This window comes from Garra rufa, chromosome 10 (genome assembly GCF_049309525.1).
Source record: "Garra rufa chromosome 10, GarRuf1.0, whole genome shotgun sequence".
Classification (NCBI taxonomy): Eukaryota; Metazoa; Chordata; class Actinopteri; order Cypriniformes; family Cyprinidae; genus Garra; species Garra rufa.
In genome coordinates, this window is record NC_133370.1 from 20518109 (window position 1) to 20533306 (window position 15198).

Consider the following 15198-nt stretch of genomic DNA (forward strand, 5'->3'; position numbering starts at 1 on the left):
AAAAATTGTGTAAGAAAACAGAACGTAAAAAAATAAATCTGTTACAAAAAAATTAAATATGTGTCATATCATAGTGGACAATGAATTTAGTGCTAAATTAGCCTGGATGCTAAAAGTTGTGAAGCTAAAAAAATATTTCACCATGCATTTAGTGTCTTTTTAAAAAAATGAATCCTGTAAAATTATAAAAGGATGTAAAGTAATTTATTTTAGAAATGTAACCATTACAAAATATTTGTTATATATTTGTAATGTACCAAAAATTCTAATGAAATATGAAGTGTAATGACATAAAAAAAAATAATGCTGGGTCTAAAAATATTGTATCCTCATTTGCTTTGTATCCTCATTTACAGTGAGTAGAATTGCTAAACGGAATGGCTCACATCGCCTACGGTTTTTCTGAGTTGTAAAACATGGGCACCAAAATGCGAGAAGAGCCATGAGAATGTCTCAGATGAGTCAGTCCCCCCACAGTGACATTAGGCTGGTCAGATGGAAGGCAGTGTTGAGGGGGCCGGAGTGGACCGCTGTCTCACAGAATACCTGCCAGTGGCATCACATGTCACTTATGATTCGTGACAAATGGATTTTGTACATTATGTAATTAAGAAAATGAGCTGTTAACCATTTTTGCCACATGTAACAAAGTATGTTTCTAGAGATTTTTGTTTAAGCTGCGATCACAAGGTCATTCGTTTACTAAGAGTTTCTATTTCACCTTTCAAGAATGAAGGACAGCGTAATGAACGAGAGAGAGAGCGAGCGCTACCACAGAACAACTGCATGCCACAGTAATTGATTTTTATAAAGGGGAATGTAATCCTTAAGCTCTGGCAAATTCCTTTCTGGCAGAAGGTCTTTTCAAGTTTTCTGTGCTACATTCAAACTGTTTTCAGGAACAGAGAAAGAGAACGAGAGGAAGCGGGACACTTGGTAAATTTGGCTCGGTGTAATGGCCTACTGCTTCCTACTGTGTTCTTATGCTCTGTAAAAAAATATCAATCTTAGATCAGGCAAAGAATGCTGAAAATAACTATGTATTTACTGGATGGTTGTAGTTTTGATATTTCGTGTTTACAAAAAGCAAAGCACAGCAGGTGGGTTGGATTACTGGCTTTTGCGAGTTTAAATAGATAAAATACATTTTGTGATCCAGTCCTGTTTACATTCCCAGCATACACTTGACCGTTTTCTAGTTTTATTTACAGTGTTGTTGTTGATTTTGTTGTTTGCATTTAGTAACTTGTTGTTCTGTGATGCTTTCCGCTTGGGATGCACCGAAATGAAAATTCTTGGCCGAAACCGAAAACCGAAAAAGAGGAAACCAAGGCCGAAAACCGAAACACCGAAAGAATTATGCCAATTATTAGTACCATTGCATTTATGGCTATGACTGTGTACTAATTTGACTAAAATCAAGGCATTGCAATTGCATAAATTAATATTAAAGTTTCAAAGAATAAATCAGTTATATTAATTTAAACAATTATTATCAATCAAGTATTATATTACTTAAATAACATATACATATATTTTACTGCCTTTGTTTAAATTGTTTACATTTTTATAACACATTATCTTGTAGATCCATCAGTTCACATTTACAACTCTACGTGTTTCTCTTCCAGCAGGAGGCACTATCAGAATGGTAAACAAAGCAGCGCAGCAAATTACTTTGAAACGTGCAGCGCTCATATTTATTCAATGGATAGCCTTTTGAAATTTAATCAAATTAAGAGCTTTATTTAAGTCTTTCAAAAAACAACCCTTACACAATAGTAGGGGACTAAATTAATATCAGCATATGAAGTATAATCGTCTCTCATTGTCTCTGAGAGAATGCATGTCAGATGCTGAAAGCACTGTCAGTTTTTACTTTCACTTTAACATATTGCGCAGTTTTCACGTTGCTTGTGTGATATCCATTGGCTCACCTCCACGGTTTAAAACATAAATATTTATAAAAATACAGTATATAGAAAAGACATATCTTTAAAATATTGTGACGTAACACCAACGTAAAGCCATTGTTTTTCACTCACTGAAAGCTACATCTGTCTCGATCTCTGCTCTCATCACTGTCTGCACGCATGACAGCAGACACAAAAAAAATCAGAAAAAAAATCAGAATTGTGAGTTTATATTACACAATTCTGATTTTATAACTTGAAATTAGCAAGTTTATATCACTATTCTGAGAAAAAAATCTGCAAAATAACAATGGCGTGTTTATATGGCACAATTCTGACTTCATTTCTCAGAATTGCAAGTTTATATTGCACAATTCTGACTTTATAACTTGGAATTAGCAAATTTATTTCATAATTCTGAGAAAAAAATCTAAATTGCGAGTTTATATTGCATAATTCTGACTTTATAACTCAAAATTAGCAAGTTATATATAACAATTCTGAGAAGAAAAATCTGCAAAATAACAATTGCGAGTTTATATTGCACAATTCTGACTTCATTTCTCACAATTGCAAGTTTATATTGCACAGTTCTGACTTTATAACTTGAAATTAGAACGTTTATATCAATTCTGAGAAAAAAAAAGAAGGAATTGTGAGTTTATATTACACAATTCTGACTGTATAACTTGGAATTATGCAAGTTTATATCACAGTTCTGAGAAAAAAAAATCTGAGTTGAGAGTTTATATTATGCAATTCTGACTTAATTTCTCAGAGTTACAAGTTTATATTACAGAATTCTGACTATAACTTAGAATTAGCAAGTTTATATCACAATTCTGAAAGAAAAAAAGAATTGTAAGTTTATATCACACAATTCTGACTTAATTTCTCAGGATTGCGAGTTTATATCACAATTCTGATTTTATAACTCGGAATTAGCAAATTAATATCACAATTCTGTGAAAAAAGTCAGAATTACGAGTTTATATCTCAGAATTCTGACTTTTTAAACTTAGAATTAGCAAGTTTATTTCATAATTCTGAGAAAAAAATCTAAATTGCGAGTTTATATTGCACAATTCTGACTTTATAACTCAGAATTAGCAAGTTATGTATAACAATTCTGAGAAGAAAAATCTGCAAAATAACAATTGCGAGTTTATATAATGCAGTTCTGAAGTTTATATCGCACAATTTTGACTTTATAATTTGGAATTAGAATGTTTACATCAATTCTGAGAAAAAAAACCTGAATTGCGAGTTTATAAAAGCGGATACTTTGTTGCGTACCTAAAGTAACCTGTTTTGTCAGTTGAATTGTCAGTTCCCTTTTTGATCCGCAATGTATTTTCGCATAAAAACATGGTATGTGGTTTTAAGTCATGGCAACTTAACATTTTAAGTTTACTTTTCATTTTCGGAATTAAACAAACTGAACTCACAAATCCATCCATGCTTTTTTTACAGTCTAGTGGTGACCTGTGAAAACGAGTGTATGAATATAAGTTGAAGTGCATATGACAAGGTCAGTAAGTTCCTTGATCTGTATCCTGAGTGAACCAAAACAAAAAAAGCAGCACTCAATTTTGTTAAAACCTAGTGAAGAGATGGAAGCTGGTAGCTTGACAGTTGTTTGAATACTACAGCAATTGGACCTTATTGTATTTCATAGATGGTGTTGGCATTTGCCATGCTTTTTTACACTTAGAAGACAGAAAAGGCATTGTTAAACTTCAAAACAAATTTGATTGTATTGGTATCAAAAAAAAAAGATCTGCTGTTACGTTTCATGAGAGTTTTGTAGCAATTGTTTAGTTCTTTGATGCATATTGTTGAGGTGAAAACAGAGAAAATAGCTTTTTTTTTTTTTACACTGAATTGACATTTCGTTCCATTTGAACAGTTTAAAGCAGAACAATTTGTCCTTGTTGACAGTCCTTGTTTACCCCTGGCAGGTTTTTCGTCACTGTTATTGTCCTGTTCCATCAGCCAAATCCTAAATCCGAGGAAAAAGTGTTCAAAGCTGGAGTGTTCTGTATAGTCATTGTCAGTGGTAGTTAATGTCAGCCACAGATGAATGACTTCTATTAATTAGATTTAAAGACAAAACGCAGTGACATCCACTAGTAAGTGGGCTTCTCATAAATCATGAGGGCTTTAGGTGCAGCATAATGAACCTCGTGAAAGTTTGGCTGCGGAATAGTTTTAATGGCTCAGCATCCTAACTAAGAAGTGAACACTAGGTGTTTTACAAGTTGTAAATGCTGCAGTTGCTATTAAAAGTTGTGAACACACGGTGTTTTGTTTCACAGCAGCTGGAACAGTTAATGTTACTGAGTTTGTCAAGTAAATCAAATATTGGCATGGAATTAACTGTATTTCGACTAACTGTTTTGCAGTAAGGCTACACCTTGATAAATCTCTATATACAAGGCCACATGACTGCTCTGAGTCAGTATATCTCTCTGTGATTTTGCCACACAACCACTTTAAGATGTTTTGGTCCACTTGCGTGATGAAATGGCTGAAGCATATATCCAGTAAATAGCTTGTACCTTGAGGAAGTAGGTCACCACTGTAAATATCCCAGCAGTAACGGTTGCTGCCGTTGTAGCTGTATTGATCATGCAGCCGTGGCCTCTGGAGATCTGGCTGAAAGGTTTTGTTTTCCCACACTAAATAAGAGAATGGAATTGTGCAGCACTGTTGCACTAGTTACAGTTTCTTCTAGGTCTAGCTTTAGAAAAGTCTGATGGTGGAAAGAAAATGTCTCTAAACGGCAGTTTTTTCCTCGTCGTTATTGGATGGGCTCATTCAATAGCACAATGTCCTGGAATGTCTGTCAATGCGAGGACTATGAATAATGATTGACTAGCATTTGGTGTTCTCTGTATTCTCAGAAGTATTTGTACTGTTCCTTCTTTCTGACAGCGCTGCTATCACTGTATGCTCTCAACTATTTAAAAAAAGATGTATAGAATGTAGAGTTTTTAACCTTTTTCAGTACTTTAGCTTTGTCTTTAGCCTTGGTTGAAGATACTTTTAGTATAGTATTTTTTAAATGTCATTAATAATGTTGTATTTATACACTACCACCAAGTTTTTGAACAGTAAGACTAAGAAGTCTCTTCTTCTCACCAAGCCTGCATTTTATTGATCCAGAATACAGCAAAAGCAGTAATATCGTGAAATATTTTTACTATTTATTTATTAGTCTTTAGTGTCACATGATCCTTCAGAAATCATTCTAATATGCTGATTTGCTGTTCAAGAAACTTTATTATTATTATTATTATTATTATTATCAATATTTATAACAGTTGAGTACATTTTTTCAGGATTCTTTAATGAATAGAAAGATTGAAAAATCTGCATTTATCTGAAATAAAAAGCTTTTGTAACATTATACATTATACCATTCAAAAGCATGGAAAAAATATTATAGAAATTAATACTTTTATTTAGCAAGAATGCTTTCAATTAATCAAAAGTGATGATAAAGACATTTATAATGTTACAAAATATTTCTATTTCCGATAAATGCTGTTCTTCTGAACTTTCTATTCATCAAAGAAACCTGAAAAAAAATCTGCTGAGCTGTTTTCAACATAAAATGTTTTTTGAAGGATTTTCTGAAGGATCATGTGATTGGAATAATGATGCTAGAATTTCAGCTTTGAAATCACAGGAATAAAATACATTTTAAAATTAATTCAAATAAAAAAATGGTTATTTTAAGTAGTAAAAATATTTCATAATTTTACAGTTTTCGCTGTACTTTGAAGCAAATGTTTGCAGGTTTGGTGAGCAGAACAGACTTCTTTTAAAGACATTAAAAATCTTACTGTTCAAAAACTTTTGACTGGTAGTGTAATTATATTTATCTAAATATATTTTTCACACATATTGGAAAGTTTTCCAACATTTTTAGTTTAAAATAGCGATTTATGACAAATAGAGTCAAATATTTGTTTGATTATGCGAATATAATTATGAATTATAATTATATCAGTATAATAATGAATCATTTTACTTTTAATCATTGTAAGGTGGCTTCTTTATACACTAGCATTAAAAACGTTTGTCAGTAATTTTTGTTTTTAAGAAGTGTACTTTTTAGTCTATCGTTTATATATAAATTGATCAAAAATGAGAGCAACAACTTTTACTTTTAATAAAAATAAAAACTGTGCCATCAGAGTAATAATTTATATTTTAAAATATGTTTATATAGTAAACAGTTACTTTAAATTGAACTAATATTTCACAGTAGTGTATACCTGAGTGCAATTCTGCTGATTTCACTGCTGAGCTGACTTCATTAAAAGTTCATAAGCTACATAAAAGGCACATTAAAAAGATTGGCTTGTGTAGTTGTAAAAGACAAAAACAGTGTTCAGATTTTCCTCACTGGCACGGAATCTGTTGTCTTTGTGTTGATTTCTGTTCCAGTTGACTGTCAGTTTGGCTGAATCAGCTGAAAATGATTTTTATTCTCTGTCTGTCTCCCTTTTCTCTTTCAGCTCTTTGTACTAAACGTGTCTTTTGGACTTAATTCAGAACTGATGGTCAGAACCAAAAGTCTGCTTTGGAGCTTTCAATCAAAATCATTTTCTGCTATAGGCCTTCTGCTCAGATATCTCTCCAGCTGGCAGTGGAGAGGGGTGCATGTGGCCCAGTTAAACCCCAGGCTTTGGTGCGGCCACAGAATGATAAGGCCGAGCCAGTAACAAGCCCTCAAACCGCTTGGCCCGAGCTCCAATTACACTGGAACCCTGCTCTGAGTTCTCAGCATGGACATGAAAGCCAGTTTAGTGGGGTATAATTTCACTGCGGCCATCAAAACTGCCCAGGGCTTCTGTTGGGTCATATTTATGGCTCGTTCAAGGAAAAGGGACCAACAAAATATATAGCCGCTTCATGGATTCCCCCTTTGACCGACGGCACATTCGTGTACAGTATATTTCTAGTTGGGTTTTGAGAATTTTTCTCTCAGTTGTCTGTGGATTTCTCAAGTTTGCTAAATTCCTGAACAAAGACCATTCTCGTTTTCCATTGAAAGGACGTGCAGTGTCCGATGACAAAGCTGGAGGAAGCGATCACAGTACCTTCTGGGATCTAGGATTAGAGCTGTTCAGAAAAGGCTTGCCAAGCTGAAATCTCACTAATTATTAATTACATACCCAAGCACTTGGCTCAGGGGCATGGCATATTTTCTGGAAATATGTTGTTCTCGGAAGGCAAAATGCAGCATTTTACTCTACTATATACTACTGCTGACGGCCTCTGATACTGCCATCTTATGTTCAGCAAACAGCCTGATAAGGGCTTTTGGTTGTAAAGGACTGTCAAGCTGATAAAAATGAAAATGCACAATACAAGTGTGCTCTGGAGTGTAATTGCTGTCTCATAGTCTCAGCCTCTGTTAAGAGGTTATTAACTCAAAATAATCAGCTGAAATCGTTGACCTCAAACAGTAGCACTCTGTAGTGATTAGCAAACTTATCTAACAGCTAATTTAGAAATATTTAAAGCCTAAATGCAATTACTGCCATTGTATGAGGGCTTGAAGTCGTTTTTTTAATGTAAATATTAACGTCGTTTATGCTAGTGCTTTTGTTTGCTTTATAGCAACCTTAACCCCATGTGAGGTTAGCAGAGATGTGCATGTTTATTTCTATGGACTGTGTGCTGTTTAGAGTATATTTTCAAGCATTATTTTATAGTTGTTGGCTAGACCTATTAAATATGCAGGAGACATATGAAATATGTGACCCTGGACCATAAAACCAGTCTTAAGTCGCTGGGGTATATTTGTAGCAATAGCCAAAAATACATTGCATGGGTCCAAATTTTTGATTTTTCTTTTATGCCAAAAATCATTAGGAAATTAAGTAAAGATCATGTTCCATGAAGATTTTTTTGTAAAATTCCTACTGTAAATATATCAAAATGTAATTTTTGATTAGTAATATGCATTGTTAAGAACCTAATTTGGACAACTTTAAATGTGATTTTCTCAGTATTTAGATTTTTTTGCACCCTCAGATTCCTGATTTTCAAATGGAAGTATCTCGACCAAATACTGCCCTATCCTAACAAACCATATATCAATAGAAAGCTTATTTATTGAGCTTTCATAGTATGTATACATCTCAGTTTTGTAAAATTGAACCTTATGACTGGTTTTGTGGTCCAGGGTCACATATGTAAAGCATCAATTCTGTAAAGACAACAAAAAACATAACACCCCAAATCTATGATGATTATTACAAACTCACTGAATTTAAACTGTCAACATTTTTCTTTTTAGAGGGAAGCAGGTGTTTTATTCTGTTCTGCTTCATTGAATGTTTCAATCAGTTATTGATTGCTGTGTTTTTCCATGTAACCTGAATGTCTGGGTGAAATGAGGGTCATAGAAAACTTTCTACCAGATTCAAGGATCATTTACTAAATTAACAGCATCCCGTAGTTAATTCTGAGTATCCATGAAATAAAATAGTCTGTGAATATTACTTAAATTGATATTTAAAGGGACAGTTTACCCAAAAATGAAAAATAAACCATGATTTTCTCACCCTCAAGCTTTTCTAGGTATACACTAAATTGCCAAAAGTATTGGGACACCCCCTTCTAATGGATAGGATGACGACTTCAGTAATATCCATGACCACAAATCTTCATGTTTAAGCATATAATGATATTCAAGGAAATTGTGTGCTTCTAATTTTATAGCAACAGTTTGAACAGGACCATTTTCTAATTTAACATGACAGTGCCTCTGTGTATAAGGCAAGGTTCAAAAAGAAATGATTGATTCAGTCAGTGTGGAAAAACTTGACTGGTCTGCAGAAAGCAAGTTCTAATCCCAGCTGAACTCCTCTGGTGTGACTTTAAATGCAGACCTTAAGCCAAAAACTCACCACCAAACACCAATGACTTGTATATGTGTACAGTTAATTTAAACATTTCCAAAAACTGTTGCAACAGAAATGGAAATACAATTTTTAAATACATGAATTGTTTCCATCTTTGTTGCCACAGTTTTAAAAGTTTCTGTTCTAAGGAAGGGGGTGTCCCAATACTTTTGTCCATATATTGTTTGTACAAGTCATTGGTGTGTGGTGATGAGTTTTTGGCTCAAGGTCTGCATTTTAAGTCACATCAGAGGTGTTCAGCTGGGATTAGAACTCTGTTTTCTGCAGACCAGTCAAGTTTTTCCAAAATGACTGAATCAATCATTTATTTTTGAACCTTGCCTTATACACAGAGGTATTGTCATGTTAGAATAGAAAAGGGTCCTGTCCAAACTGTTCCTAATTCACTAAAATATCATTATGCTTAAACATTAAGATTTGTGCTCATGGAAATTACTAAAGTAGTCAAACCTGTTCATTAGAAGGGGTGTCCCAATACTTTTGGCTTTCTTCTTTCAGATGAATACAATCAGAGTTATATTAAAAAAATGTCCTGCAGTGAATGGTTGTTGATAAAGTGCATCCATCCATCATAAAAAGTATTTCACATGCCTCTGGTGGGGTTAATAAAGGCCTTCTGAAGTGAATCAATGCATTTGTATAATAAAAATATCCATATTTAAAACTTTATAAACTATCATTTCTAGCTTTCTTTAACTGTTCATGATGTAGGCGTAGCGTAAGCTCCGGTGAGAGTATCCTAGTCCCGCCCAAACCAAGTTTTGTTTACAGCAAAGAAAAAACAGTCTTCTCTTGGCTTATATCAAAATCCTCAAACATTTTTCTTTACAAATCCTTGTTTTGTACTAGGGCTGTAGTCAAGACCACCTTTGTCGAGTCCAAGACAAGTCCAAGACCAGGACTAGTCGAGTCCAAGTCAAGACCGAGTCCAAAGAGGTTCGAGTCCAAGACAAGACCGAGTCCAAAAAAGTTCGAGTCCGAGTCAAGACCGAGTCCAGGACAGGAAAAAAAGCCGTATGCATGACATCATCAAGACAATCATTTTGGGTTATTATTTGTTGATCTAAAAGCAAAAACAGTGTCACAACTAGACTTGTAGTCAAGACCGCCTAAACCGAGACCAAGACACTACCAAGACCAGAAGGGATCGAGACCAAGACAAGACCAAGACCAAGACAGACCATGTCAAGACCAAGACCAAGTCGAGACCAAGACCGATACCAAGTCGAGACCGGAGGAAAAAAAAACAGACTAGTGTTGAAGCCAAGGTTAATTTAGTTTAGCTTTTTAAAATTTGTTTTATTTTGGTATAGTTTTCAAATTTTCAGTAAAATTTAGTTTAGTTTTTATTAGTTTCATTAACATTTTTTTTAGTTTTAGTTTAGTTTCTATTTTGTGAACACATTTCTATTTAGTTTTTATATAGTTTAGTTTCAGTTTTAGTTTTTTTTAGATTAAATAGAGATCACGATTTCCTCGCAATTCTAAACTAAGCAAAATAATGTGAGACAAAATATTAATTGCTTCAGTCTATTTAAAAGTGTTTAATTCATTTTAATGAATTCTTAATAATTTAATACATAATATTTATATTTAAAATAGAATATGTTTAACACACCGATTTTTTATATTAAATTTATGAAAAAGTGGTTTGAATGAATAAATGACATGCTCACAAAAACATCACTGGATGAATCTGCATTTTTGAATCAATCTCTATTCGTTGACAAATACATTTTTTAACAGTTGTTTCCATCTAGTGGCGAAACAATGCAATCGACACAAACATTATTTGAAGCGCCAATTACTTTCAAAAGATGACGTGCTCTGTTTTAATTTCTACCATAGACATCACATCAGTGTTTATATCCAAACTATGACCTTTAATCATAATATTGCTGTGATAGTATGAATGACTGGGTAACAACACCCATGATTTAAGTATAAGTATAGACATTCCCCTTGATATCATATAATCTATTAATCTAAAGAAAACAGAATGATGACATATGGTGATACCTCATAATAGCAGTGTTAGAACTGATATACAAACACCAACCCACTACTATTACCAATGCTCGGTACTAGTACTGAGCATTTAAGCAACTAAATTACAATATAGCTAGCTTCACTGCAGATGTACAGTAGTGTAGAAAAGAAGTGACCAGTAGGGGAGAGCGGGGCACAACCTAACACTTTTTGAATTTCGCGGTTTATGTAAATCCACTTGGGGTTCAGAGTACAATTTTTATCCACATTATTTTCACATTTGTCTAGTACAAATATATCGCTTTGTTTCATATTTACAGTGTATACGTTTTTCGTTATTTACCTCAAAAGAAAGGAAGTGAAACGTGACAACATGCCCCATAGATGGGGTACATTGTAACATCTGAGGGGCGCGTTGTAACACGACCATATGACAGCTTAAAATGTTATCTGATCAAATGAAAAAAATATACACAACAAACTAAAATACATGTGTTAACTTTTTCAAATGAAGTAATGACGTTTTAAAAAAAAATAAAAAGGGTCTAATTTTGGAGTTTGACAATGAACATATCGCGACGATGCTTTGAACGGTCCTGATCGCAACACACAGCGGTACAGTAGTTCAAAACAACGTGGACAAATAAATGAAACATATAGACATTCAGAAAAACATTCCCGTCCCTCCACACACAGCTCTCATAGAACACGACACACATAAACCAGCCAAAATGCTTTACATGTCTTGAAATAATAACATCTGAACATTAAACATTGATTGTCAGCCTTTATTCACCTGTTTCTTGTGCTTTCTAATCAAAATCCTTAGAAGTCAATAGTGTAAATTGCACCGCTTATGTCATGTTAGAGTGTGTGTGAATCAATGAAAATTAACGTTAGCAGGGCACGCAGATGCAGAGCGTGCTGTGCAAATATAATCTAGTGTGTGATTGGTTATTACTTTTTTTGTTTTGTTTTTTTGTTTTTGTGATTGGTTATTGGTAGTGATGGGTCGTTCGGGCAGATGACGTGACGAAAAATAATATTTTAATTAAATTCGGGCGGGTGAAATGAAAAAATTAAAATTATAAACAGTTTAAAATGTGTGCTTACTGGAACATAATAAAGACACCTGGACTCGGTCGAGACCAAAAGCCATATTTGGCAAGACCAGTGGCCGAGACCGAGACAAGTCCGAGTCTGAATACCAGCGAGTCCGAGACAAGTCCGAGACCATAAAAAAACGGTCTCGAGACCGGACTCGAGTCCAAGACCGGACTCGAGTACTACAGCCCTGTTTTGTACTTCTAAATGGTGACCAGTGTTTAGTTTTGCTTTCTCCTCTGTGCTTCCGCGTTCATCACCACGATTGCCTACTTCCTAAGTTATCTGCTGGAACATGGAACCTAGAGATTACTGTTTATAAAGTTGTAAATATGGATCGTTTTCTTATACAAACGCATCGATTTACATCAGAAGGCCTTTTTTAACCCCCCTGGAGCAGTGTGGAGTACTTTTTATGATGGATGGATGCACTTTATTTTGCTTCAAAATTTGGACCACTGATATTATAAAGCTTGAAAGAGCCAGGACAATTTTTAATATAACTCTAAATGTATTTGCCTGAAAGAAAAAAACACCTAGGATGGCATGAGGGCGAGTAAATCATTCGGTAATTTTCATTTTTGGTTGAACTACAAGTTTTAAACTATTTAACTGAATATAACATTTATTTTAAATACTGAGTCTCACAACACATTTAGATCTTTTTTCAGTTTTTAATTGAATAAAGCTAATTAACAGGCCATAAAATGGTTTTTATAGTAAGTTGGTGCACTCTCTGCAAAAATATAATCCTGTAGGAAACTGCATTGTTTTATTTTTACCTTTTTTTTCTTTACCTTGTATTGGCCTTGAAGTATAAAGTAAAAAGGGATTGGCGCATTGAAAGGTGTTTCATAAGCAGTGTGCGGAAACAGCACAATTTCACAGCAGTTTGCTTCTGTCCTGGAATAGAACACTGAGAAGAGAGACTGCAAGAATAAAGATAAATTGTTTCATATTGCTAAACTATACCAACATAGACCAGAAGGCATTATCAAAGACTTTTGAGGTGATAGCTGGTTGATCTTTTCCATTTCTAGACATTTCTTTGCTTTTTCCGAGAGCAGAGTTGTTTTCAGCTCTGCTATTGATAGGCCTGGTTTCATGGCACTCTTAGCAGAGCTTGGCAGAAGTGTGTGTTCCCAGCTCTAGGGTGGTGCTTCCGGCTCCTGCTCATTACCTATGGAGGTAGTGGTGTGAGATTGCCTTCCCCTCTGGTTGGCCCAGCTTCTGTGGTTTCACATGAAAGGCCCGGTTTGACTGCGGGTGATGGCAGCTGGGAGCCCTAAACAAAAGGATCCTTTCTGTCTTCTCTCTGTGTCGCTCTCAGCTGGCCTTTTTATTGCCAAGGCTCTAGCCCGTTTGGAAGTCAAATCTGTTACATGGGCAGTGAGGAAGATGGAATCCGGTTGCCTGGGTTGAGCAGGGCACAAATGGGAAAACTCCAACAACACACTGGGGAAAACATTACCAGAGCTCCCCAGAATGCACCTGACATCCAGCATTGCTCCAACCTTTTGTTTATTGCTAATTGATCTTTCTGTGCATTTCTAAGCAGTACTGGAATCTGCGATTAGAGAACCATCTAGTTTACATGCAACTTGCATGTTCATTATTCATTATTCATTCATGTTCATTATTTTAACAAAATAAGAGGGATCATACAAAATGCATGTTATTTTTTTATTTAGTACTGACCTGATAAGATATTTCACATAAAAGATATATTTACATGTAGTCACACAAGATAAGAAAATAAAAAGTTCCAAAGCGTTTTTTTTTTGTTTGTTTAGTGATAGTTGTTCATGAGTCCCTTGTTTGTCCTGAACAGTTAAACTGCCCGCTGTTTTTTAATTCTTTGGTTTTTGAGCATTTTCGTGTATTTAAACCCTTTCCAACAATGACTATATGATTTTAAGATCCATATTTTCACACTGAGGACAACTTAGGGACTCATATGCAACTATTACAGAAGGTTCAAACACTCACTGATGCTTCAGAAGGAAACACAATGCATTGAGGGGGGTGAAAACTTTTTGAATTTGAAGATTAGGATAAATTTAACTTATTTTGTCTTCTGGGAAACATGTAAGTATCTTCTGTAGCTTCTGAAGGGCAATAGTAAATGAAAAAAAAAAAAAAAAAAAAAAATATATATATATATATATATATATATATATATATATATATATTTAGGCAAAATAAGATAAATATACACATCTTGATTCTGTTCGAAAGTTTACACCCCTGGCTCGTAATGCATTGTTTTTCCTTCTGAAGCATCAGTGAGCATTTAAAGCTTCTGTAATAGTTGCACATGAGTCCCTCAGTTGTCCTCAGTTTGAAAAGATGAATCTCAAAATCATACAGTCATTGTTGAAAAGGGTTCAAATACACAAAAATGCTGAAAAACCAAATAATTTGTGGGACCTGAAGGATTTTTCTGAAGAACAGCGGGCAGTTTAACTGTTCAGGACAAACAAAGGACTCATGAACAACTATCACAAAAAAAAAACACAGATGTGGATCATTTAGGTAAGAACAGTATTATGAATCAAGTGTATGTAAACTTTTGAACAGGGTCATTTTTATACATTCAACAATTATTTTCTCTTGTAGACGTGTATTGGATGCATGATCCCTCTTATTTTGGTAAAATAATTAACATTTGGCAGATTCTGCAAGGTGTATGTCAACGTTCAACCCCAACTGTATGTAATTCACTATTCATTTACTATATACATTTACTATTCACTGTGGGATGCAGCCAATCCTTTTTTATGTGATGTATGTGTGCATGTATTCCTCAAACAATTCAATGTTCATGTTTAACCTGTCTCTGAAGTCAAGGCTGATAAAACACTTGCTCTGTTTTTATTTTATTCCATTAGGCCTGTTTCACACCGCAAACAGAAGCAGCACATTTATTTCACCGCCCTTACAAACAGGTTACAATTTTCACAATGCACTGCTTATGCAGGCAGAACCGCTGTCAGTATTAAAGCACAATGTGATGTTGTTGCAGTTAAGCTGCTTCTTTGCCTTATACAGTTCGTTTGTAACACTGAACCAGAGTAATATGCTTATGTTTATGAGTCACTATTGACAGAGTTTTCTGTTCAGAATTCTTTGCACATCTTACTAGGCCTGTTTTTTTTTTTTGTTTTTTTTGTCTTTGTGGTGGGATTGAATTTGTGAAAGTGTGGTGTAGGGCTACAAGAACCTCTCATCTTTTAATTAGAGTT

General features: G+C 34.4%; 1 protein-coding gene across 1 annotated transcript in view; it reads left to right on the top strand.

Moving 5' to 3' along the window:
• The window catches only part of b4galt2 (UDP-Gal:betaGlcNAc beta 1,4- galactosyltransferase, polypeptide 2), a 132939-nt gene that overhangs the window by 11317 nt on the left and 106424 nt on the right, over positions 1-15198 (top strand). Inside the window, exons 2-3 of the mRNA XM_073849393.1 lie at positions 6543-6738; positions 6936-7023. Of these exons, the coding sequence (XP_073705494.1) occupies positions 6543-6738; positions 6936-7023 (284 nt within the window). The remainder of the gene's footprint in view (positions 1-6542; positions 6739-6935; positions 7024-15198) is intronic.